The 26,077-nt window shown below is 38.5% G+C and overlaps 4 protein-coding genes across 4 annotated transcripts in view; 3 read left to right on the top strand and 1 right to left on the bottom strand.

Moving 5' to 3' along the window:
• LOC140945512 (uncharacterized) overlaps positions 1–716 on the top strand; it is a 1,809-nt gene extending 1,093 nt beyond the window's left edge. Inside the window, exon 2 of the mRNA XM_073394529.1 lies at positions 1–716. This exon is cut by the window's left edge and continues 548 nt beyond it. The gene's annotated coding sequence lies outside the window, so the exon portion shown is untranslated.
• A 3,087-nt stretch (positions 717–3,803) lies between these two features.
• LOC140945892 (polyadenylate-binding protein 1-like) lies at positions 3,804–13,898 on the top strand. The gene is made up of 8 exons (XM_073394956.1): positions 3,804–4,264; positions 4,374–4,686; positions 6,528–6,762; positions 7,946–8,210; positions 10,421–10,599; positions 11,869–11,937; positions 12,506–12,883; positions 13,631–13,898. The coding sequence occupies exons 1-8, from the start codon at positions 4,066–4,068 to the stop codon at positions 13,895–13,897; spliced, it is 1,905 nt and encodes a 634-aa protein (XP_073251057.1). The 5' UTR covers positions 3,804–4,065; the 3' UTR covers position 13,898.
• A 6,914-nt stretch (positions 13,899–20,812) lies between these two features.
• Positions 20,813–23,008, top strand: LOC140945915 (F-box only protein 43-like). Its single transcript, XM_073394979.1, has 3 exons — positions 20,813–21,325; positions 21,812–21,926; positions 22,342–23,008. The coding sequence occupies exons 1-3, from the start codon at positions 20,862–20,864 to the stop codon at positions 22,783–22,785; spliced, it is 1,023 nt and encodes a 340-aa protein (XP_073251080.1). The 5' UTR covers positions 20,813–20,861; the 3' UTR covers positions 22,786–23,008.
• Positions 23,009–25,520: 2,512 nt separating this feature from the next.
• Positions 25,521–25,973, bottom strand: LOC140945511 (biogenesis of lysosome-related organelles complex 1 subunit 5-like). Its single transcript, XM_073394528.1, has one exon. It carries the CDS (start codon positions 25,971–25,973, stop codon positions 25,521–25,523), a length of 453 nt encoding a protein of 150 aa, XP_073250629.1.
• Between the last annotated feature and the right edge of the window lie 104 nt (positions 25,974–26,077).

The raw sequence follows: 26,077 nt of genomic DNA, 5'->3' as shown, positions 1-26,077 counted from the left end.
ATTTCATTTTCCAGGCCTGGGAAGTCATGGAATTTAATAGTTGGTCCTTGAAAGTCATGGAAAATTAAAGTTTTGTTTGAAAGATAAGTTACTGCAGATGAAAAGGCATAAAGAGGAGTTTTCAAGCAGCCCAAATGGAACACATTTTGGGGAACACCAGAGTTTGTGCTTGTTGAACTGTTTAAAGTCCAAAAATACCCTAAAACAAGGAAAGTTTTTAAAATTTTTCAAAGTGACAGCTAAACCTAAGGTCTTGGGAAACTTAAAAAGTCCTGGAAAGTCATGGAATTTGGAGAGCTCAAAACAATACAAACCCTGCTGTTGGTAATTATGGAGACTTAAGTGAGACACCGGGAGAGTTCTTTCTAGTTGTGAAAGAATAATTGCGAAATATTCTGGAACTCAACACTAAAAGGCAATTTTAAATATATTATGTCATAACTTACTAGCTACTTGAGTTGAAAATAACATTGGTACTGTTTGCTCACTGCACTGCATTTCCTTCATTACACTAACATCTTAGTTTTTAAAAGTGCTGTCAAATCACTAACCCTCCTTTGAAGTGCTATCTTTTAAGCTTGGTTTAAATATTTATGGCTTTGAACAAAGGCTTTTCCAGCATGCTCAAATGAAACTAAAATCTACATAGGGTCACTGGAAAAGTCTGCTGTTATTTTTTATTTAATAAAAAAGAAAAAGAGCCAAACAAATAAGTGTCTACAAAAAACTTCCTCCTCCTCAGGCGCCTTGTTTTTCACACAGGGGCAAGCGTAACACGTGAGTGACACACAAGTAACTGGTGATGTAGCACAAGGGACCATGGAAAGGAGAAAACTGAGAGGCAAAGTTTTGTCTGTTTTCTCCTTCCAGCCTTCCTTTGCATGCAAATTTTCATCAAGAGAAAAACATCTGGGTACAAGGCAGTACATAAAATATGTCTGTGCAATATTGAGCTTAGTTTTAACCCTGTTGTTGTTGATCACCAAATTAATACCATTACACTGGTGTTTTGGTGCCCAGAGGGATGAGTGTAAGGACATGGCATACACTTGCTCATTGTCCACACCCTCCTTGCACTTGCCTTACACAAAAAATAAAACCTGTTCTGCAGAAGAGGTATTATTCTATAGTTAAGAGCTGGGTTGTTCAATGCTAGGTTAAGATAAACCAGGGGTAGTGTGAAATTTGAATTCAGCTATGAAAGCTTACAAAGCAAATTCCGTTTACTTCTTTTTGTCTACAATTCTGGAAAAGAAACCACGTAATGGTGCTAATCAGCCTCAAAGGCAAATCCAAGAGGACCAGGGAATTCTTGATACCCCCTCTGCAAAATATGCCAATGTGATGAGAGACCTTTTTTTGCATTGCCACCAGTGAAGGATCATATTTAAAGATTTAAGATGGATCAATAAAAAAAATGAGTTTAATTATTTTAATTTTCAGTGGACAAAATCCTTGTACCAGAATAATTTCAAGCATATTGCATTCTTTTTTAGACTTTTCGAGGGCTTTAAAAAAAATATTGGTTCTATGAAATAACTGCAAAGAAAAGGTTCGTATGGGAGCCTGAGAAAACAAACTTCAAATGCTGCAAATTTCACTAAATGAAATCTTATGCATGATGATTTTACCTGTGTTTTCTCAATTCCCGTGAAATTTGAAATCTATTTGCTCATGCTCCCATTAGAAATTGTCTTTGGTGTTATTACAGATAACTTATTGCATCTACAGCCCTTAGAAAGTGTTAAAAAGAAGGTGATATGTCCTAAATATTCTGGTACAAGGTTTTTGTCCAGTGAAAATTAAAATTACTCAAATTCCTGAAGGATTCCTTCTAAATACCTTACTTGAAGCTTCGTAGGAAGAAACATTTAATGGCAGGTGAGGAGAAGCCAAGGGAGGATATTAACCTGTGGGCAGGCTTACTTGTGCGAGCCAAAATTTTTCACTGAATCTGCACAAGTGTCGGAGCCTGCTTGCAGTCCAAGACTAAGAGAGTATAAAATGTCTATCCTGAAAGCCTTAAATAACATTGGATCTTCTTAGGAGTTAGGGAACAGGGGATTTTTAAAAGACAAGGTGGGAATGAAGAGGAAGAGGCTGAAGGAGATGTGCCACTGGATGGGGTCTTATTTTCATGACTGCGTTGACTATAATGGGGCTGCATTTTCAATACAGTTATTACAATGGGGTTGCACATTTTCAGGATGTTAGGGGTAAAAAAAGTTCTGGTAAGGAGGGATTTAAAAATGGGAATATTTGCAGTTAAAGAGTTGGCTTTCAAAAGGTAGATGCATAAACAGAAAGTCACTTACTAAATAACATTTGTCTACCATGACTACTATGGGGTCTATTATTGGCAACAGAATAGTATGTAATCTTTTTAAATCTTTTTAAAAGCCAGTTGGAAGCTGACACACGACTTTTTTATTCTGCTGACAACAGCATGTCTGCAAATGATCATGTTTTGGTTAATACTCAATCATGCCTTCAATTTGGAGGTGAAATTTGACTTTCCGAACAGTTGATCAAAAATTAAAATACTTTTAATTTTAAATTTATTTGCAACAATCATTGTTTTGAATATTATTTATATGTCGAAGGATGCTTTGGAATTTTGAAATGTTCATTGTATTATTACATTATTATTATTATTATTATTATTATTATTTACTTTAAGGTAAATAATTTACTTTTAAGTAGCCACACCATACCACGTCATATTATGTAATTTCCGGTCATTAGTTTACTTCATATATATTTCTGTAAATTCGTGATATCTCAATAAACCTGATGAAGACTGGTATTGGTCAGTCGAAATATCGCAACTTAACTCTATTTCACGTTGTTTGATCAGTCCCTGCAAAAGTCTTCTTGACTGTAACGTTTTCATTATTATTTACTATTTATTTATCCATTTTTGTATTTTTATTTTTTCAAGTAATGAGGAATTTCCAGCGGCAGCCAGCTGATAGAAAAAAAAATCGCGCTTTTAATCAAATCCTCCTATTTGGACAAGTTTTCCTCTAGTTACTTGGGTGGAGTGCCAAGTAAAGGATTCGCAACGCTCAAGAACGTCCCAAAAAATGCTGTTCGTGAGCCCTTTCGTATTGATGAACTGAGAGCGGAATTTGTTCGAGATATCTGGAAATCACCTCTAGCTCTTTTTAAATTAAAATTTATTTGAGGAAAAAAAATAAAGATTATTTTTTGTCTCGCCCGGGGTTTGAATGCAATTTACTTTTTGTTGCGTAGAAGCCCAAAGTTTTTTCTTGGGTAGCGAAAAAAAAAATTAAAATTATCCCGGACACAGGAAAAAATAACAGATTCCCATTTTTTGGATGTCTTAGGGTATGTAAAGAACACCCACAAAAATCCCAAATTTGGAAGGGTTAGATAAGTCCTAACCAGGGAACTTGGTTGGGAATTCCCTGGTTGGAACTTGTCTCACTTTGCCAAATTTTGGATTTTTATAGGTATTCTTTAAATGTCCTAAAATATCCAATAATGGGAATCAGTTTTTTTTTCTGTGGGAGACACGACGGTTTGAGAAATGAAGTTTGAGAGGTTGACGTTTTTTCCCTGTATTCCCCAGAAACTTCGACTTCTCGCGAGTGAATCATCGAAAGTTACAAGGAAATAGCGGAAATTACTGATTTATCTGGATAGCAGTGCACCAGTCAGTGCACGTGCTAAGAAATGACGTAACCGGAAATAAGTTTAGTTCATTTTTATCCAATCAGAGTTTTAGCCCTGCAAGTCTCCAGGGGAGCCCCCGCAGATAGATAAGAGAACTCGTGGCGCAACACTTCCTCTCACCTTCGAGAAATCGTTGACGAGGTAGCTTCTTGCTAAGTATTTCAAAGGTTTTTTTAGCGTTCTTTTCCTTTAGCGACGCTAAAAGCCGCCAAAAAAATTTGCAAAACGTAGAAAAAGATCGAAAAAAAAGTTTAAAATCAGAAAAAATTGCCAAAAAAATCACAAAATCTTCCATAAAAATTCAAAAGAAATTCAACTTGAGGAAACAGTCAGCCAAGAACGAAGTGAATCTAAAGAAGTTTGAAGATGAATCCCGCTCCACACGCACCAAACTATCCCATAGCGTCTCTGTACGTTGGTGATCTAGCAACAGATGTCACCGAAGCTATGCTGTTCGAGAAGTTCAGCACTGTTGGGGCTGTGTTGTCCATCAGAGTTTGCCGCGATATAGTCACTCGTCGTTCGCTGGGCTATGCTTACGTGAACTTTCAACAACCCGCTGCCGGTAAGGAATTTACGAAGCTTCATTAGCTTTTTAAAATGTGATTTCAGGTCTTAGCTTGAACAATATGTATCTTAATTCGTTTCTTTCTCGGTTTTAAAATTCCTTATAGCGGAAAGAGCGCTGGACACGATGAATTTTGACCCGATCAAAGGAAGACCATGTCGTATTATGTGGTCGCAGAGGGACCCTTCTCTTCGCAAATCTGGCGTGGGTAACATTTTTATCAAGAATCTAGACAAAAGTATCGACAACAAAGCCCTGTACGATACCTTCAGTGCCTTTGGAAACATCCTCTCTTGTAAGATTGCTCAAGCAGAGGATGGCAACTCGAAAGGATATGGTTTCGTTCACTTCGACACTGAGGAAGCGGCCGAGGATGCTATTGCTAAAGTCAACGGCATGTTGTTGAATGACAAAAAAGTGTAAGTCGAAATTTTTTTCCTTTACTTAGAGAAAATCCGAAACACAAGGATTTTTTGTGTTTTTACTCCTCGAGTTTCATTTTCAGTGGACAGATCATGAAATATTCGGTATTGGTATTAAACGTTCTTATCATGAATGACCCGTGACGCATGGTTTGCACCTCTCAGGGTTTTATCATGTCCGAGATTTTTTGATCCTGGTTAAAAAATGCTCGCATATTTTGGCGTATAATTATTGCGAAATCTGGAAACACGGCTTCCATAAAGTTTGTTTGTAGGTCTCGACTTTGGTTTGGATGTGGTTTCTCTCTCTTTGTTTGGATTGGCGTTTTCGATAAGAATTCTTTACATTTTGAAGATCAAATGGTGTTGTTAGTGCGTAAAATTTCTTTTGTGTACCAATTATTGCAACACGTAGCAAATTGATCTCTGACATCTCTTCAGCAATCCTTCTTAGTCAGACTGCCTTTAGGTATACAGGGTTTTTTTTACCAGTAACACCAGCTTAGCCTACTGTTTAATTCTACAGGTGGGCGGTTTTAGTGAACCAATGTGTACAGTAATATCAAAATCATCCACTCTCGTGACCTGCCCGCTGAAACTTCTTTTTTTTCTAAGTTATCTTTGAGGATTTAGTTTTCCCTGCATGATGTTGATGATGCAAAGTTGTTTCGATGCAAGTTGTTGCGTAGACTTTCAAAAAAGTCCTTTGTCGGATTTAATATGGCGCAGGATAAAGGACTTTTCATACTTTATTGGTGCCAGTTTTAGCGACCCAAAAACAGGTCGCTGCACTTATACCAATCAAAGTAGCTCGTTGGGTCCCTTGGGGTTAAAGTTGTCACACACAAATAATTAAGCACATTAAAACGTGACTTGTCCATTGCGAAAGCAGATGCTGTTGTGGCGACAGACAGAGGGAACAATCAAAGCATAATACGTTCATAATGTGTCTGCTTTAACCAGACCTGGGGGAAGTTTGACTTTTGAGCTGGCTTTATTACTTTTGACAGTTTTGGCAAGGATGGCAATGCCATTGTCCTGGTGATTGTTCTACTGACTGCTCAAAGATCAGGTCTAAAACAGCTAGAGGATATTTTGAAATCTAAAGAGAAACTAGAGCTACTCGCTTCGTCATGAAAATTCCCGAAATCTACTTGTGTTGTTGCAGCGCTGCATAACAGGCACGCGATCAAAATGTCGGTCGATTAGGAAGAACATCACGTGCTGCAAACAGGGCTCTTTCAATTCCTTGCTGTGATTTTTGTTTTACTCACCGGTATCAAGATCTGAAGGGTGCATTTCCGTTTCATTGACTTGAAATCTTTGTCTGTGACAACTTTAACACAAAGTAGCATTTCACGTACTTGGCTTGAAGAACAAGGAGTATTCAACCCAAATGTTTTTCATAATCCAAACAATGTTCTTACAACTTGAATTACAAAGTGATCATCAAGGGTCTTGCCAGCAGATTTGTTTTCATGTTCATAGTCAACAAAATAAATGTAAGTTGTATTTTATAAACGACCTACAGAAGACTCTAGACCAAAGATAAAGACCAAGACTGTTTCAAATCATTAACAGTGAGACTTGTCTCACTCTACTGTCTTATAATATTATTTAGATGCTGACAGAACAAAAGAGATGCTTTTTTTACGTCTTTGTTTTGATCTTAGGGAAACAAACATTGATTGCGCAGAATTGTTTCATTGTGCTGAATCACTGCAACTTCGAGAAGAACAGAACCAAGTATTATTGGTAGACTACTCCATTGTAGGCAGTCTGTGAGTAAAAAGCCCCTTTAATTCATGCTCCTATTTTCTATTTTCATCTGCTTTTAGCTATGCCACCAAGTGGATGTCCCGCAGAGAGCGTCAAGAGAAGCTTGGAAACCAAATAAAAAAGTTTACCAACGTGTATGTCAAGAACTTTGGTGAAGACATGGATGAAGCTAGGTTTAAAGAGCTTGTGGACAACTTGGGAAAAGTTCTGAGTTTGAAGGTGGTAACAAGTGATGGTGGGCGTTCAAAAGGGTTTGGATTTGTTTCTTTTGAGACTCCCGAAGAAGCTCAAAAGGTAATGAGTGTCAGGGTTCTCATCTAGTTTTTAAGTAGACAGCTAGGATGTAAAAGTAGGTGTCTTGGTAATCAAGTGGTGTAGGCAAGTTGAGGCTTTCACTCCCTCACTTAACCCATTTCTCCCAAAAGAGGGTCAGACCTCGAAGCAGCCAGTTTGTTATCCGGTTGCAGGCACTTAACGAGAACTCTGCACTGTGCTGATGTGTCACAACTTGCACCTACTTACTACTTAAAAACTGTTAAACAGACAAATATCCTGTCAAGGCTTCCTAAATACGGACTAATCGAAAAAAGAGTATCGACTTACTTTTGAACAGTACATTACTCTATCCTGCTCGCCTTGCTTGTGATACTGATGGAGAAATTTTGGTCATTCCATTTTTATGACTTTTTTGATAATTAAGATGGTGGTTAAGAAAAGTTCAGTCAAACCTCCACCAATGGCCACCTCACCACAAGGTCCTTTTTTTTTGACCCAGTAGATGTATTCTTGGTTTGCAAACACGTGACATGGCAGCCATGTTGGGGGTCAATACAAAAGAATTTTTTCTCTAAGAATTTACATGAAAATAGAGTTTAGTTCCCAGAGGAGAGAAATGCTTTTGTTCTTGACCACCAACATGGCCGCCGTGACGTCACGTGCAAACCAGCAATAATTGTTAATTCGCCCTTGTGCTTATAGGGAGCTTTAGCAATGGTGATGGAGATGACTATGAGAACAGCAAAAAAGCAATGTTTCATTAGCAAATAGAAAACTTTGGATGCGCATCACACTTTTTGTACATTTCTTTGTCATCACTGCATAACCACGACGTGAAAGTGCCTAGTTTCACATTTTATGGAGGACTTAAAAAAGTGAAGATAAATTTTTCTTTCTCTTTCTTGTCTTGAGTGCAGTCCCCAAGAAATCAACTCCAGGGAAATTTGCCTACTTTTGACATTATCAGTGAATTGGAATAAATGTGGCAAGGTTGGAAAAGCTCCCTTATGTCTTAACAACAGCCACCTTCCAGCAATGATCTGTTAGGTCTGTTCCTTAGGTGACCCTTGTTTGGAGGCTTGATTGCAGAGCTTAACTTTTTAGGGGGAGGGATGCAGGTGGGAGGGATAATTTTTATTATGGTAATTTGCATGTTGTAAAACACTATATGAATTGCATGTTTATTTTGGTAAATTCAAAGGCTGTTGACGAGCTTACTGGAAAGGAATGGAACGGTCAAAAGCTGTATGCTGCCAGGGCTCAGAAGAAAGCTGAGAGGCAAATGGACCTGAAGCAACAGTTTGAGAAGAGGAAGATTGAGCGTATCAACCGTTACCAAGGCGTAAACTTGTATGTCAAGAACCTGGATGATACTGTTGATGATGCGTATCTGCGTGAGCAGTTCAGTCAATATGGGACCATCACTAGTGCTAAAGTCATGATGGATGACAAGGAGAATTCTAAAGGTAGTGTACTGGCTGTTTGAATTTTAAAACCAGTCTTATCCTGGGCAGTGATAAACTTGATAAGTTCACTAGACAAAGAACTTGTACTCTCCTTCACAGCCGTTTTTAGGCTCTTCACGCAACACTCCTCCTCGTTACGAGCCTAAAAATGGCTGCAAAGGAGACTAAAGAACTTGAAGCTTGATGGATTGTGGCAGGGCTCGAAAAAAGTCCCATCTGTTAGTCCGAAACAAGTAGATTTTCTTGTTTGGCAAGTAACTTAAAGCTTTCTTGTCCAATGGTCAATAGTCCAAGCAAATCATCCTCTAACAAAATCATTAAGATGTGAAAGAAGTGGTTCCAGGCAAGCAAAATGTGAGAGCTGCTTGCCCATAGGACAAGTTGGAATTACATGTTTTTAGGAGCACTGTCGTGAGTACTTCAGATTTCAAAATATACTCTAACCCTTACGACTTATTGCATGTTGCTTCAATATCCTGAGATTGATGCATGCATCATGTACATGCTTCTTTTGTGTTCAGCTCTAACATTGGTACAATTCACCGCAGAGCTTTTTTGCTGATGGCAGTTGTGTGTAACAAAAAATATTGTCCGTGGATTACATCGTCTATTTTAGACTTCCTTTAGTCCTGTAAATGACAATTTCCTTGCAATGACAAGGCTGTGCTCTAAGGAAAATTTCAGGGAGCCCTTTGGGCTTCCAAGCATTTTATTTAAGTCGCCCAGACCTCAAAGTTGGTCGCCCGAATAAAAATTTCGGGGAGCCCTTGAGCTCCCAAGCATTCCAGCTGGGGTGCCCAGGCCTCTCAAGTTGGTCACCCGAGTACATCTGATGAGGAAGTATTTTGAACAATCGGGAATCTTACTCGTCTGCTGATCACCAAACTCGGTAATTTTAGCTTTTGGGTTCGACAAAAACCCACTTATTGTCTTATGAAACCCATCAAAGTTTTCGTGCCATTCAGATTTAAAACCAGAAACGTGAGCAATGCCGCCGAATTCTTTAGGTTTTAAAGAGAGAAAAGTAAAAAATTTCAGCAGGTTTATGTAAACTTCATTAAGATCTTTGGGTCAAACATAGAAAAACTGTGCTTTTTACCAGTAATACTAAATTTGAAAATAAATTTTCAAAAGGTGAATCAATGCGGCACGAAATATAATGTGACGGAGTTTTATACGAGGTTGATCGAACTCAAGTTCCCGTGAAAAATACCGTGAAACAGTGAAACCGCCACGGCCCCAAACCTATTGTTTTAATAAAAAATAAGTCATATTTAATTTTCTTTTCTATATTATGACTGAATCTTTTAGGATAATTGAGCTTTTCGTGGATACGGTCGAAGCGTAAACCAGCTCTTCTTTCTGTGTTTTTATTTCATTTTTTGGCCGCTAAATTTATCCTGCATGCGAGTTTAGTTTTCGATACGTAAAATGCCAAGACAACGTGGAACCACCCTGTTTCTAAAACAGCAATAAAAACGATCAGAACGATCATATCTTTTCTTTTTGTATTTCGTTATCTTATGTAAAGGGAAGAAAACAATCATAAGTTATGTTTTAGCCAAGCAGACTGAGAGCAGCCAAAAACCGTAAAAACATTATATTTGCATACTGGTCAATACAGCAACTTCCGTTTTCTACAAAAATAAATTACTCCGCGTCGCCTGCCGCGCTTTACGTCTGTCAGAAAAGTATTGACAGTTTCTCCTAAAAACTGTACCTAATGAACCATTCTATCTGAAAGAAAAAATTTTAAAACTATTTTAAGCAGCGGTACAAATCGAAATCCTCGCCGCTTGTCACGTTTAAAGTGATGGATTATGTTACGTGTGAAATCATGCAGAACGACATCGACGTGCGCCAGTTTCTCTCGTACAACATTCGTAAAAACATTTTCTGTAGGGTTTAGCTTAACTCTGACTCAACAAGCCAACACCAGTATGTTAAATTTTTCTTCCTGCTTAACTGAACACTGCATCAGAAGCAAGAGTGCCCGGCCGGGCGACCGGGAACTTTTTTTCAGTCACCCGAAGCTAAATGTTAGTCGCCTCAGGCGACCGGGCGCCGTTAGAGCACAGCCTTGAATGACCACTAACTTAAACATAGGAGCTAGAAAATTTTCGTAAGGTGCAGACAAGTGATAGAAGTTAAAAGTGGCTTTACCTAAACAGATTAAGAACTCAACCTCTTTTCTTATTGTTTTCTTGCAGGGTTTGGTTTTGTTTGCTACTCATCACCTGAAGAGGCTACTAAAGCTGTTACAGAAATGAATGGCAGGATTTTGGTGTCAAAACCATTATATGTTGCATTGGCTCAGCGTAAGGAGGAGCGCAAAGCTCAGTTGGCAGCTCAACACATGCAGCGTATCGCTGGCATGAGAATGCAGCAGGTACTTTAATTATTTATTGGTACTTTCACAAATGAAACTGCAGTGCCTGCTATTGGATGGTTACCACCAAGGCTGTGCTTTAAGAAAATTTGACGGAACACCAAGGGCTCTGAACCTGTAAAAGCCATGGTGCCCAGCAACTGGTTTCTGTGAAATAACTAAGATTTTCTAGTTGACCGGGGCCACTGGGCACTGCTAGAGCACTGCCTTGCTTACCACTATCTTGGATAAAAGGTTTTTCCATATTTAAAGAGATAACGTCATTGTACAAGCAGGGTGCTCATAGCCTTGAAAAGTCCTTGAATTTTAGGGTAAGTCCTTGAAAATTCCTTCAGATTCTGTGGAAGTCCTTGAATTTTCTTCAACTTTGAATGTAGCGGCCTGGAAAGTGTTTTTAGATGCTTTTTGGTTGTCCAAGGCGGAATATAAATCATAGCTCAGAGAAGTTAATGAGAAGTTAACAAGTTTAAGCTTTTTTTCTATTGTATGCAATAATTAGCTATCAATTTAAGTCAAGTGAACTGAAAAAAGGAGGGAAGTTGGTTAAACAAACAGTTTCAAGCCTTAAAGTTCTGTTAAAATGGACTGGGAATGTGCAGTTTTGTACAATCTGTGAAATAACATTCCTGGTAGGTGGTCGTTGAAAAGACCTTTAAAAATGGTTGCAATTTTTTGTGTGAATACTGTGCAAGACGTCTCTAAAATTGTGTTGTGTCCTATACTGCCCTGCGGTTCCTGTGGTGCTTTGCTTGGTATTGGCTGTCCACAGTTGGTATTTGGGCAGACATTTGTCCTGTGCAATTATGCAGTAGATTGCTTCCCCATATAGCACTCTATTAGTATGGCTGCAGGAACATTAATTTTTGTGTATTTAAGTTAAGACTGCTTTGCTTATGCATTGCAGCATGGCTTACGAAAGGAAGGTGACTATACTGATCACTATATATAATGATCATCAAAATATGTCTCAGATGTCACATATGCTTTGAGGACTTTTTGAGGGCTTTCATGTTTGACCACGAAGAAGAGCAAGATAAAATGTCTCATCGTTATACTTTTTTAAAGTACTGTTATAATCTAACTTCATTTCTTGATTTTGAATGGGTGCAAACTATTTTCATAGTTTGCACTCGTGCAAAAATCATGCAAGGTGTCATGACAAATTTATCTTAGATACTAACCAGAATATTGGAAGTGCAAGAAAGTCTTGTGCCCAATAATATTATTATGCAGAGTTAATGAAGCGTGTTTGTATCTCCTTAATTTTAGGCAGCTGGGCAACAAGTTAATCAAGTATTCCCTCAAGCAGGAGCATTTTATATGCAGCCATTGGCCCAGGTAAAATGAAAAAGTAAACTTTAGGTTTTAAATTTCCTCACTTGTTGTAGGTACAGTGGAACCTCGATTTAACGAAGTGCTAAGGGACTGGGGAAATTTGTTTGTTATATCAAAAACCTTGATTTAACAAATTTGGGGGAAAACAAGCAAAATGTTCATTGTATCGAGGTATAGTTAATGATTAATTTTCAATGCCCAGTGTTTCCGGATATGACAATGTAATAAACATTTGTATACGAAGTTGTTTTCTCAGTTCAGAGCTGTACATAGCTACAGCACTAGAAACACAAGAACAGGCAAACAAAACTGCCTAAAACTACTGTACACATGAATTTTATCCTCGTTGGTCTGTTTCGCATTCATCTTAAGCTATCTGTCGGTCACATGTTGACATTTATTTATTTTGCCAAATAATCCTCGTCATTTGGTTTTAAGTAGATATGCCATGAAACTTCACCTTTGGACTATCTCAAGTTGAATAGTGCTGTTTGAAAGTGTACTTAGTATTTAAACTAGGGTAAATAGTGGTTTCATTGTGTTAAAAAGGCTTGTTTCTTGTCCTTCCTAGGCTAGCCAACGTCCATTCTTTACACCCCAAATGCAGCAGATGCGTCCTCGTTGGCAGCCTATGCAACAACAGCAGCAGATGCGACCTTCTGGAATGCAAATGCCAGGTGGTGGGCAGGTTCCAAGGGCAAGAGGCATCCGTCAGGTACCTCCCAGGGGAGTGCCTGGCCAGCAGCAGCAGCCTGGGGCGGGAGGTCCAGGCCAACGTGTTGGAGGTATGGCTCAGGGACAACCAGTGCGTGGTCTTGGAGCAATGCAAGGCCAGCCACCGAGGCCAGCATACAAGTTTCAGCAGAATGTCCGTAACCAACCACAGACACATCCAGGAGCAGTGCCCATGCAGAACCAAGAACGTGTTCAGCAGCCTATTACCATACCGGTAAGAACAGGAAGAATGTTATGCAGTTAAGCCAAAATCAGCTTTTTAGGAACTGGGTCCTTAATGGTAAGAGAGGAGAAAAATAATTAAGAAGAGCTGTATTTGAAACATGGCAAGGAACATGTAAAGTACAGTAACAAAACACAATTTAAGACGATAAAAATCACTTAATGAATTGCCAGGTCATCAAAAGTAGCTGGAAGCTGGCAGAAATCACCACCTACATGCGCTTGGTGTTTTTGGCTGGCTGCTCTGTTGGACTGTTCCTCTGTTTCTTTAGTAAAAGTTGCCAAAATTCACCACCTATCCTTAATAATTAACACCTTCAGAAGCCTATTTAAGGCTTCTAACACTTCTAATGTTTTTCAAGTTTTGATAAAGATGGCTGACAGTCATCGAAACTGTCAGCATCAATAAGACGTTAAGACTGGCTATGTGTTAAGAACAGTTAAATCGATTCACCACCTATGTCAACATAAAGTCTGCATACTTACAAACTTTCTGACAACCACCTGCTGGCAATTTACTAGGTTATAGATCCTGATTAGATCTGATTTCAGCAGGTCAACTTTTGAAGCTAACCGTGCATTTTGGGGTCCTTCTTTTCCTTGTTTACTTTCTTGGCAAAAGAACTGAGTGATAAAATCTCGTAGGGAGAGTGTTTTGCGTTCCTTTGTTTGTTGTTTTTCCTAAACTGGATAGCTGCAGAAGGAACCACATTCTGAAGACCTCTGTTTGTCTTTCTAGGGACAAGAACCACTCGATCCCAGTGTCCTTGCTGCAGCCACTCATTCTGAACAGAAACAAATGCTAGGTGAGCGTCTGTTCCCCTTGATCCAATCCACCCACCCGCACCAGGCTGGCAAGATCACTGGTATGCTGTTGGAGATTGACAATGCTGAGCTGCTTCACATGCTGGAGTCACGCGAGGCCTTGCAAGCCAAAACTGAGGAAGCTGTGTCTGTACTGAAGGCCCACAACGCTAAGGAGAAGGCAGACTCCATGAAGAACTAACACGTGGCCTGTGTCACTCAAGGTTCACTTTTACCGGATCAAGTCTTTTGCACAACCTTTCTGTTAATTTGAACATGGATTTGACGAGTTATTTCAGAATGATACAAATAAAGTTGATTTTTTCATCATTCTGTAAAAAAAAAAGATGTCGATTTTTTATTACTTGCGAAAAAAAAAACGTATCGTAAACTATAACCTCCCTCCCAGTAATACAGTGGTAATAGGCCCATTCGCCTGTAAACAAAAAAATATTTGATTATTAGTCCCCCGAAACTAATGTATCGAAATGAATTTGATTTTATATAATGACGTTAAAGCTTGACCTAAACAACTAAGTACAAAACGTATTTTAATCAGCACTGCTATAGCTTGTTTCGAAAACTCGGGGTTTATAAGCGGCCGTTTACGGTATTTGAACAGGGATTACAGCGAAACCCGATTACAGTGGAACCCCGTTAATACGGTCACTAATGGGCCGAAAAGAATTGGGCGCATTAACGGGGTGGCCGTATTACCGGGGCAGGCTCAAATATCATGACTTAAGGGCCGTAATGACAGATACACCGTACATCACATTCACCGTACTGTTCTCATTAATAAAAAACCGGAATGTAGATATCGTGTACGGTAATTGATAAAACTTCTTAGTCCGATAATAACATGGCTTAAGGTTAACCGTCATTTAGATAATGATTCATCAAACGAGGCAATTATAAATGATTCTTTGACTCCTCTACCAAAACAGTTCTTTTGGGAAAACGATTCGTCACAAAAATTTAGAGCTACATTACAGTCTGAAGACATTCAAAGAATGATCCACGATTTTATGAATACTACAACAATCACGAGAAATGTTGACATGAACCTTCATGCTGTAGAAAATATTCTTATTTCAACCGCCAAACGCTGTTTGAAGATCAAAACAGCAAAAAAGCGACGTTGCAAAATATCTTCGAACAAAACATGGTTCGACAAAGAATGCCGCTATAAAAGAATGAACTGCGGAAACTTTCTAATCAAAAACATAGAGATCCTCTAAACAATACCCTCAGGGAAGAGTTTCACAACGTCTTAAAACAATATAAAAACCTTTTGAAACATAAGAGAAACGAATACTATAGCAATAAGATCTGTGAACTTGAAAATACGGTCGAAAATTCGAATAGTAAGAGCTTTTGGAACTGTTTGAAGTCAATGGACGACACTATGAAGGAAACCTACACCCCTCCAATTTCGGAAGAAAAATGGATGTCCCACTTTCAATCTTTGCACTCGAATGAACCCCTTAATTAACAGCAGGAGACAATTATAGATGAGTTGCAGAATTCAAAGGATATTACGACACGATCTCACTCCTTGGATTACCTCATCACTGAAAGTGAAATTCGCACTGCAGCTGGAAAACTCAAAAACAACAAATCTTTTTTCAGACAAAATCAAAAACGAAATGATCAAATCTAGCCTAAACGAATTAATGCCTGTTTATCTAAAACTATTTAACACGGTCCTCGACTTAGGAACTATGCCCCAAATGTGGTGTGATGGCCTCATTACACCAATTTTTAAATGTGGTACTAAAAGCGATCCATCAAACTACCGTGGAATTTGTATTTCCAGTTGTATTGGAAAACTATTTTGTTCAATTCTCAATCAGAGACTTCTAAAGCACGTTGACTTAAATAATATACTTCACAAGTCTCAAATTGGTTTTCTAGCAAATAATAGAACAGCAGATCATGTCCTCACACTTCGAACATTAATAGACAAATATGTCCATTGTCACAAGGAGAAAATATATGCGTGTTTTGTTGACTTTAGGAAAGCCTTTGATTCGGTTTGGCATGATGGGCTTCTCTATAAGTTAGCTAAGATCAATGTCCAAGGAAAGTTTTATACTAAGTCTAATTAAGAGTCTATACTCGAAGTCTACCTGCTCTGTCAGGATTGGAAATAACAAAACACGATCTTTTCAATACGCAAGAGGAGTGCGGCAAGGCTGCATTTTAAGCCCTCTGCTCTTTAATTTATACCTTAACGATCTAGCGTTCTCATTTGACAATGTTTTATCAGACCCCTTCGTGTTACCAAATGGCACCAGACTCAACTCTCTCCTTTACGCAGATGACTTGATAATATTATCGCGATCCAAACTTGGTCTACAAAACTGCCTTAACGTACTATCTTCATATTGCAACTCATGGATGCTTAGAATAAATCCTAAGAAAACCAAAATAATGATTTTTCAACGATGCACACGAAAATGTGAACATAACTTTCGCATAGGCAATGAAGTAATCGACGTTGTCCAAAACTATACTTACTTAGGAACTCGCATTACATCTTCCGGAAATTTTACACTTTCGCTTGAACATCTCCGATAAAAAGCTCTTCACGTGCTCTTCAGCCTCAGGCGGCACACGGATTTGAATAATCTTAAGCCCTCACTTGCGTGTAAAATTTTTGACTCTATGATTTCACCAATTCTAACCTACAACAGTGAAGTTTGGGGTGCTTTTGTTAAATCAGATTTTAAATCCTGAGACAGCTCTGCAATTGAAAAACCCCATTTGCAATTCTGTAAACGTTATTTACAAGTACATAACAAGGCATCCAACATTGCTTGTAGAGCTGAACTCGGTAAATTTCCCATGATCATTGATATAAATAAAAAGATTCTAAATTACTTAGACTATCTGAGAGGTAAAGATGAAGATTCTATAGTTAAACAGGCCTTACAAATGTCAATTGACCTTCATCATAACGGAAAAACTAGCTTTTACTCTAATCTCATGAAAATAGTTGACTACTATGATCTAAACTATGACTTTTCCTGTAATTCATTGACTGACTCAATAGTTCATGTAGGTATATCGGCATAATGAAAAATAAATACGTCTCTTACTGGAATCAGACCCTTCAACAATCACAAAAACTCAGTTTTTATTGTACAATCAAAGACGACTATATATAGCCCCTCGCCGTACCTAGTTTTAACAAGAAACAACCCTTCGAGAAAAGCATTAGTTAGATTTAGAATAAGTAGTCATCAACTTAGAATTGAAACAGGTAGATACGAAAACATTCCTCGCAATGAAAGGATATGTCACTTTTGTACAAGTAACAAAATCGAAGATGAAAATCATTTCTTACTAGATTGTAAGGCTTATTCTCAGATCAGAGACATATTTTTCTCCAAACTAGAAACTAAAATACCTGACTTCAAATCACTTTCACACGATACTTTAATATCTCTTCTTATGAATTCCTCTGATTATTTAATTAACTGTCAATTAGTTTCATTTATCTCGCAATGCTTTGAATTAAGAACCAAATTAATATCAATGAATGAATGAATGAGAACTGTAACGTTTTGTAATGTTTTGCACTTACTAATTAGTTGAATTAGTACTTAAATTTAGACTAATAGCTTTTGCAATACTGTAATTCCTTTATGGTCATGCAAATAAAGCTTTTGGTGTTACTTAAGATTTTCCTTTAGTACAAACTCTTTTAAAATTCGGCTATAAATCGCCACAAGTGTATTTTAGGTGTACTGTAGTCCAATAACAGTACAAGAATAACCTCAGATTACTAGGACAACACGTCACGGGCATTCTAATTTTCTAAATTTGGAACGAGTGGCCGTATTTGGCCCCCTCTCCTTAAAAACAATCGGGGAGGGAGCGGCTGTACACAGGCTATCGTTACACCAGCAGTCGACGGATCACCAGTCAACAACACGGGGTCTAGGCTGTTGGTTGCTAAGAAAAAGAATCTGTGTAGAAGTTAAAAATCGCTGGGCTACAACGTAATTTTTAAAAGGGGAGAAAGAAACAAGCCAGATATGCAAACATGAATTTTAGTCACTCAGACGTGGTATGTGCGCAAAGCCATTCAGTCGACTGTTTTGACTATGTAATTCCCAGGAGAAATTTTAAAAGCGAAGGTGCAAAATTGTGGGGCGCAAACAAGGTGCTGTAGCGGGCCTTTGTGATATTTTTCTTTCGCTCGCACGTATAACACACTTGCCCACTCAACAATCCTGACGGACTGCCACAAACTACCAGATTACATTTTCCGAAATGACCTCTTCAAGAATTGAAAATAAATTTTAAAAAAATAAAACCATTATTATTATTGCTATTATTGTTGATTGATTTATTTTTTGGAGCGGATGCCATATCTCCAGTCGCCCTTTTCGGACTGCTATGTTGCTTGGAGTGCTACCAGGCTCCTTTTTTTTTTTTTTTTTTTTTAAATTCCCTTCCCTAAGGTAAACGAGACTGAATCCTTACTCGTCTCCAGTAGTCTTCCCGTAACGCGAGCGGTGCGAGCAGGGGGTGCGGGTTTGAAAAACCAAATCAGCGTTATTTTGTTTAAGATATGACCCACTAATCGTTTTTGCTAAATTTTCATAAAAATGATGTCACATAACCTCTTAGTGCAAATGGCCTATTTATGAGGAAACTGTACGTCGTTGGGTGCCCCTGAGCGAATGCTAATGGCTGTATTTTTATGGGTCGTTTTTACTGTTTTTAGCAGATTTCTCCTCGTCACAACTGGGTGTCCAGTGACTCCCTCCCGCTTACACTCTACCTAGTCTCCGATCCCAATAACAGATACCTCAGTCCTTAGGATCAGTCCAAGAATGACTGTTTGATTTTTATCTAGGAGGCTTTCAATCAGGGGCCCGTTTAATCGATTGTTTCTCTGACTGGATCCCGAATTAGATGAACTTACCCAGGCCAGGCCGATTACCCCCTGACTCGTCCCCAGTCGTCTCTCTCTCTGTCTCTCCAGTTGGTACCATTTTCTTAACAGCCGGTAATGTGACCAAAATGTGATTTTTAAACTTATGAATTACCTCTTTCTGAACACAAATTTTGCATGCACTTAAACTTCAAGGAAAATTTTTAAAAGATGATGTGGTAACGTTTACAGCACATCTGAGCGTAACTACCAAACGTTTAATAACTAGTTTTTGCCGCCATGTTGGAGGGCAAGAGTATGCCCTCCAACATGGCGGCCAATACAAATCATACTACTTAGTCGAAAAATCAAAAAGCTATAAAATATCTCCCTTAAATAAATGCGTTTCCACTCAAGTTTCGGGAGTAAGATAATTTCTATGTGCTCTGTCAATTTTTGGCATCGGCAAGATTCCAACGCATCATTTAAAGGAAGCATTGGTCACGTCACCTCCTGGTGCAATTACATGGCCTATACCTTGAAAATACTTTTAAGGTTGCGTTTCTAGAGATCTTAAAGTGCTCTGGATACTCTAAGCGGCGCTATAAAATTTGTACCTGTTTGGTCATCCCAGGGGAACCTGAGTCTTTTCGCAATTCAACTTATTACGAAAGTGGGAATTTTTCTGATTCCTCTCCAACCTCGTCCCCAGGGCTTTTCCCTTTTCCCCACCCATTTTTCAAGGGAAAAGCCCTGGGGACGAGGTTGATTCCCCTCTCCATTACATTTTTGAATCCGAAAGTTTTAGGTACCCTTTTTTGTTCAAAAAATAGCCTAACTGGGGCGGTGTGAAATATGAAAAATTAACTTCAGAAAATCGTAGGGAATTTTTTACATGTAAATAAGCTTCGAAAATATTACATGAATGGAACGGTCATTATACTTGCTTCTCCGAACAGATATTTTACAGAAAATAGCGGTTGGGTGCTTCTGTTCGCTGTGGGATTTTGCGGAAAACTTGGGAGAGTTCTTAAGTCGATTTCACTCAAAACGGCTTTGGACAAAGAATAACAAAGGTAGTGAGACCAAGAAGGTACAAAAGAAACTATGTTGATGACGTGATTTCAGGGATTTCATGATCGTGAAATCTTTTTTGTGTAAACCGACGTACCTAGAAGGACTGAAAGGCAGTGCAGTTTACGATCCCGGTAATTGATTTACATAAGCTTCATCGCCTCATTCTCTGGCGCTCAGATAGTGTGGATCAGTAGGTTAGCAGGAGAGAAAAAACAGATATATCGACCTCGAGCGGTCGTCTTTCTTTCCTCTGAGCCACGACCGACGCCGGTGGAAACTGAAAATATTTCTCTCGCTCTACTGATGACTCAAAAGAAAAATAAGGGATAGTTCGCAGTCTGACAGTGATATCTGCATATACAGTAGAATCGGAGTAGAACCCCGATAACTCGATCTCCCCGCTAACTGGAACTAGTGGGGAGCGAGTTCTTTGTGAATTTTTCTTCCGCGCTCTACCATTTGCCTGGAACAGGCTATGAAACGAACAGATCACGTTTCATCATAAAAATGCCTAATCATGTTACCGATTCTGATGAAATAAGTAAATTTGCACTGCACCATAAACTGAAGTGATGAGAACTCGACCTCTTCCTCGTTACCCCTCAGAGTTCGAGTTACCGAGCGCTTTCCATTCAACCTAAAATTCCGGAAATTTCGATCGGTACATCAGATGGAACGGACCTTTCGGTTTGGTCCTACCGAAATATTCGGGACCAGCTTTGAAGGTGGTCCACTTTGAACGGGCCGGTCATTTCGGTAGGTCGGACCGAAAATGTCACCTTTCCATTTTGATACTGAATCAGTTTATCCCCGATCTTTTGTATCCTACTAACAAGAACAATAACCAAACGTTGGGTCTGTGCAACCGGAATGTACCGTTCCATTTGACTTTTTCAATTTTAACCTGTTCCAGGCGTTCAGATAGAAAAGCGCGGGGGAAAAATTCACGAAGAAAAAAAAACGAGGGGAGTTGTTGAATGGAAAGCGCTCAGGGTTCTACGACACGTGTGGGCCGAATAAAGCATCTCTACCAGCGGTATCCTTATCCAAAATGCAATTTGGCGCGAAGAAAACCGCTCGCCTCTCATTGGTGGAACCTCGAGAGATGATTGGCTGACGCCTTAGGACAACCTTTGGCGCTTGAATCAAAACGTCTTCAAGCAGCGTCAGTCGTCAGTTCAAGAAAAAATTGAATCGGATGAAGTCTTATCAAATTTACGATAAAATAGCAGCAATGCAGCAAACTGGTGAAAATCACAGAGAAAAATACGATCGATCGGAGCTACCAAGCTCTTTTATGTCACCAGAGACTCCAGGAAATCAGCATTTCGGTCGCACAACTCCATCTATCGAAGCGTCTCCATCATATGCGTCTTGTTTCCTGACTCCACCGTGTTCCCAAGAAAAGGTTCTAAGACCTACTTCTTTACTTGCGATTGATCTTCAAGGATTGCCTAAGCTCGATTTGGAGCTTGAAGACGTCGATCCAGAGAAATCAGTTCGAAAAGGGCTCCATCGTTCGCCTTTGCTACCAGAGGACAGAATCATTGGAAGATTGATTGGGGAGGAAAAAATAGACTTTATCTCGGATCTCAAGTCCATTAATTGCCAAAAGATTTGTCAAAAAATCTGCTCTTATTTGGATCCTCAAGATCTGTGCAGGTACGTTGATTGCGTTCTGTATGCCGGCGCATACACAGACGTAGCTGTTGTTTGCGTGCGATCATCAATCAAACGTGAATGCATAATTATTTTAATAAAAATTCTTTTCATCTCATCTCGAAATCTCGGCAACGTTCGGGATGAGTGCTGATCGAAGTTTGCTTTTACCGAGTTTCCATGCTCCCCGGATTTTTGAGTGATTGTCTCTGCGACTCTTAAAATTAACCTTTCAATCGATCAAGCTCACCCTCGTTGTTTCCAAGCACATAAGCAGCTACAAGTCAACTTGTTTTGAATGGCTGAAGTCGTTTCCTCTAAGCTTATCGGAATTCCAGAAGATGATTTCAAGAATTTTAAAATTCTGATCTAATATTTGAGCCAATTGCCCCTTTCTGCTTTGCATCTTGACGTTCTTTGTTAATTATGAAATCTTGTGGCTATATATTTAAAAAACTTCAGAATTTTTTTCTAAAATATTTTGTTTAGATTTGCTTCTGTGTGCTCAAAATGGAGAACTGTTATAAAACAAGACACCCAGAATGGACGAAGGTGGAAAGGATTCTTAGATGAAAGAAAACGACACTTCACCCTAAAGGGAAAGGTAAATTGATTTAGGGGTCAATTCTTATTTATAGATATGATATATTAGCTTATGTGTTGCTTGCTTTGTTCAAGATCTTCTTGCCTATTGGCTTACTATTGTTTTGTATAACCCTTAGTGTACCCAGGAAAAGTTTGTAATAAAATGTGAACTTAATATAAACTTTCACTTGTTTATGAGCCATCACGGTTAGCTGGGCTGGCTCGGTTCATGCCTTGTTTCCTTGTTGTGTTTATATGAGGAGATGGGTTGGTCAGCATGCCAAAATCTTGTCTTGAGCAAGCGGGGCCAGCCCTCCTTCTCATATAAACACAACAAAAATTTTACGAGGTAACAAGACATGATTCGGGCCAGCCCCTCTAACCGCGCTGGCTCACCTCATAAAAGACCCTAAGCGTTGTTTTACATTCCATAGGAGAATCATGGTACACCATCCACTTTCAAATCAGCATATCCTGATCATCTGACGAGAGTGCCACTTGCTAGCATTAATCACAATATACTACATGAGAGGAGAAAAGACAAAAGCAATGAAACAGCCTTGAGGAGTACAGAGTCCCAGACTTACTACTCCCATCCAATCTCCAGACAAACTTCAGATGAGCTTAGACCATGCCCCAAATGCACATCTCCTTCAAACTTGTCAAAAATAACAGAGGGCCAATGTCAGTGTCAAAAGTGTGGCAATATGTTTTGTTCAGTTTGCCTTAGAGAGACTGCACAACACACCAGTAGAGATCAATGTAAAGGACTCTTTGTTACTCCACCTACCAGAACTGACCGGCATCTCAGATATCAGAAAACCAACAGGGATGTTGTTGGAAGCAAAAAGTGCAAAGGAAGAGTTAGACGCCTTTGACAAAATTTTTAAGCTAGGAATGTTGTAAAATACCTTTTTTAGCATGTTAGTTTATGTAATTACAGGAGCTGGCTCCTGGTATTTATTAACCTAGTACTTCCTAGGTAGTTTTATGTGATTATTTCTACTGTAAATATGCATATTTTTAGTTAGGATTTTTGAAAAGTATTTCTTTCTCTCATTAAATGAAAGAACTCTATCAAAACTTGTGTTTGTAGCCCCAGTTGTTATCATATTTTGAAACCTACCGTGTGGCATGAAATGTTTTGCAGGTTCTAATTTTTGCGGTTTTTCCAGTGATCTACAAATATAATTCCCACTAACGAAACTTACTGCAAACATTTTTCCCCAAGGAAATTTACTAAATTTGCCACCCAAAAATACAGTACTAAGAAATCGTGTCTTCTCAATTAAAACTTGCCTTTTTTGTTCAGAAACAAAACGGTCTACAATGAAAAACTGGTTTTACACAGGGTAAGCATACTGTAGTATTGTTTCAAAATATGTATTTCCATTGCATATACTCAACAAATCAATACTGGGACCAGGACTTTATAAAAATCACAAAAATTAATTCCCGGAAAGAAAAATCAATCTGTTCTAATTTGCAAAAATTAGTTCCTGCAAAACATTAAAAATTGCCAAACTGCAAAAACAAACTCCTGCAACTATTTCGAGCCACACCATATAAAAAAGTGGGCAGCCTGTGCAGTGATAAAAAAAAGATTGAATTCCAGCTTGTTCTTTTGACAAAAAGTAAAAAAATGTTGCTTGCCCAGGGACATTTATTTGCATTTGTTTGTCTGGATCCCTGCCTGGGCAAGTTAGCTAACAAAATTACCTGCCAAACAAGTAAATGTACTTGTTCTGGAAAAGTTGAAAGGACTTTTTTCAAGTACTGTCATGTTAACCAGACACAAACCACAGTATCCCAAAGTTTTCTTCACTGAGTTCTAAGTACAGGTTTCACTGTAGTCAATATCAGTCTCCACAAATTAAACAATTCATTTAACGACATTCAGATTTCATCAACTGCCACTTGTGCATTTCCTGTGAGATACCTTGGTTGCCCCCCATATCTTTGCATAACCTTTGTTTTTAATTCCTCCTTGGTTATAACAGTAGTCCCAAGAGAAACTGAAGCAAAATTTTCAGGGGGGGGAAACAAGGTGTATTATAAGGAATGCTTGAAACGTGAATAAAGTTAATTTTTGATGAAATGACCTGGGAGTAAGTACCCGTTGTGCTTCATTTGGTAAAAAAAATTATCTTTACATCAAGGACATGTGTTGAAGAATGGAAGCTTGTGGTAGTTTACCATTTACATGGGTATTTACCACTTATTTTGTGGTGTATAATTTCACTCAGAAATCACATTTATCATTTGCACAAAGGAATCCCAGTTACTGAAAAACGACCTCAAAAGCCTGAAATAGGAATCAAAGATGGGTTTGAAGAAATGGAAAAAAAAAATTTCCATATGGAACATTCTGGGACAGACAATATCTTGTTGCTTCCAAGGTTTTTTTTTACTGAAACAACCCAAAAAGGTGTGTTCAATTTGAGGTAATTCCTAGTCTCACTGAATACGTTTGGTAAGAAAAGTACACAAGATCCCCCTAAGAAAACTTGGCTATAGTAACCCCCATTTTTAATTGTCTTTACTATTTTTGATCTTGGTGTACTTGTGCAACAACACTTGAACTGAGTATCATGCTATGTTGAATGCTGAAATAGTCCATTCAACATTAACACTTTCACATTTGGCTTTGTTCATTGTTTGTTTCAGGATAGTCTCTGTTGTTGACAAAGTGTTAGTGGTAAAATGATTCAAAGATTCTAGCCATTAAGATGGAATCCACCAGAAAATTGAGTAATTTTAATTTTCAGTGGACAATTACCTTGTACCAGAATAATGAAAGGCACATTGCATTCTTTTTTACATTTTTCAAGGGCTAAAAATGTAATTAGTCATCTGTAATAACACCAAAGAAAACCTCCTATGGGAGCCCAAAAAAAGGAAAGTCAAATTTCACAAAATAACATCTTACACACGAAATTTTCAGAATTTTACCTTTGTTTTCACAATTCTTGTGAAATGTGACATTCCTTTTCTCAGGCTCCATGAGAAATAGTCTTTGGTGTTATTAAAGATTCATGACTAAGTACCTCTTTAGGTACCCTGCAAGCTGAGGCTACATTTTTGCTGTGTGAGCTGGTGTGCGAAAAGTAGCCTCTGCCGACAACCGTTCAATTTTCTATTGTGCATGCGTGAAATTCGTCACGCCATTTGCAAGCAAAATTAATTGTCAGGTCTGTTGTCAAATGGTATGAGTTTTGCGGGAATAAAACATTGGGACAACTCTGATCTGCTATGCAAGACTCAAGCAACGCACTGATACCATTGCTAGATGGACTTAAACGGTTGCCGGCAGAGGCTAATTTTCGCACAACAGCTCACAAAGGAAAAACGTAACCTCTACTTGCAGGGTACTCTTCAGGCCTGGAAAAATAATAAAAAGAATGCAATATTCTTTAAATTACTTTGGTACAAAGTTTTTGTCCACTGAGAATTAAAATTACTCAGTCTCATGGTGGATTCCGTGTTAAAATTCTTTTAGTAAATGATTTAGTAAATTTCTTTTCGTAAATGATACATCTCTTTGCTTCAAATAGAAATATAATCTGATCTTCTTATTCCTCATTCAATCTTTCCTTACTTCTCCTTGCTGCTATTACTCTGTTGCACTTATAGACACCTTTCCATATTTTTCTTTCAATTTCAAAGACTTGGTCATAAAATCTTTCTCGATTTTTTCTTCTTCCTTATCCATTTCTTTTAAGAACTCATCCCACTGTTTTTTAGTCTTCTCTTTAATTTCTTCCCTCTTTGTTTTATTTAAATCCTGTTCTTCTTGTTCCAAAATATAGTGGCACCGTTGTCTCGCACCTTTCAGTTGGTCTTGCACTTCCCTCAACAGTTCAGCCAGCTCAATACACTGTGGAATTTGTCCCTTGATTTCACTGACTTTCCCCGCAGCTTCTACCAATTTTAACACCTCTCTATCGTTTCTCTTTCCTTCAAATTCACGAATGACGAATTTACATTCATTTTGCAACACAGCTCGATGGTCAAAAAGTCGGGAGTACACTCCGGCAACATCACGAACAACCCTCTCGCCCGCCATCTTGGATGTTTTTCTCGTTATTTCCCATATTAGGACGATATCACCAAATATGGTAGGACAGTTTTTGGCGCGAAATCTGATCACGTGGTTAAACAGCTTTGCGG

The sequence above is a fragment of the Porites lutea genome, chromosome 8 (assembly GCF_958299795.1).
Source record: "Porites lutea chromosome 8, jaPorLute2.1, whole genome shotgun sequence".
Lineage (NCBI taxonomy): Eukaryota > Metazoa > Cnidaria > Anthozoa > Scleractinia > Poritidae > Porites > Porites lutea.
Note: the sequence above shows the minus strand (reverse complement) of the source record. Positions and strands in the feature narration are given on the sequence as shown.

Bases quoted from the DNA above. Each gene is read 5' to 3' on its own strand.
- LOC140945511 (XM_073394528.1), bottom strand. From the start codon at position 25,973: ATGGCGGGCGAGAGGGTTGTTCGTGATGTTGCCGGAGTGTACTCCCGA.
- LOC140945915 (XM_073394979.1), top strand. From the start codon at position 20,862: ATGAAGTCTTATCAAATTTACGATAAAATAGCAGCAATGCAGCAAACT. The intron at 21,326-21,811 runs GTACGTTGATTG...TATTTTGTTTAG, and splicing joins GATCCTCAAGATCTGTGCAG to ATTTGCTTCTGTGTGCTCAA. The intron at 21,927-22,341 runs GTAAATTGATTT...TACATTCCATAG, and splicing joins ACTTCACCCTAAAGGGAAAG to GAGAATCATGGTACACCATC.
- LOC140945892 (XM_073394956.1), top strand. From the start codon at position 4,066: ATGAATCCCGCTCCACACGCACCAAACTATCCCATAGCGTCTCTGTAC. The intron at 4,687-6,527 runs GTAAGTCGAAAT...ATCTGCTTTTAG, and splicing joins TTGTTGAATGACAAAAAAGT to CTATGCCACCAAGTGGATGT. The intron at 8,211-10,420 runs GTAGTGTACTGG...GTTTTCTTGCAG, and splicing joins TGACAAGGAGAATTCTAAAG to GGTTTGGTTTTGTTTGCTAC.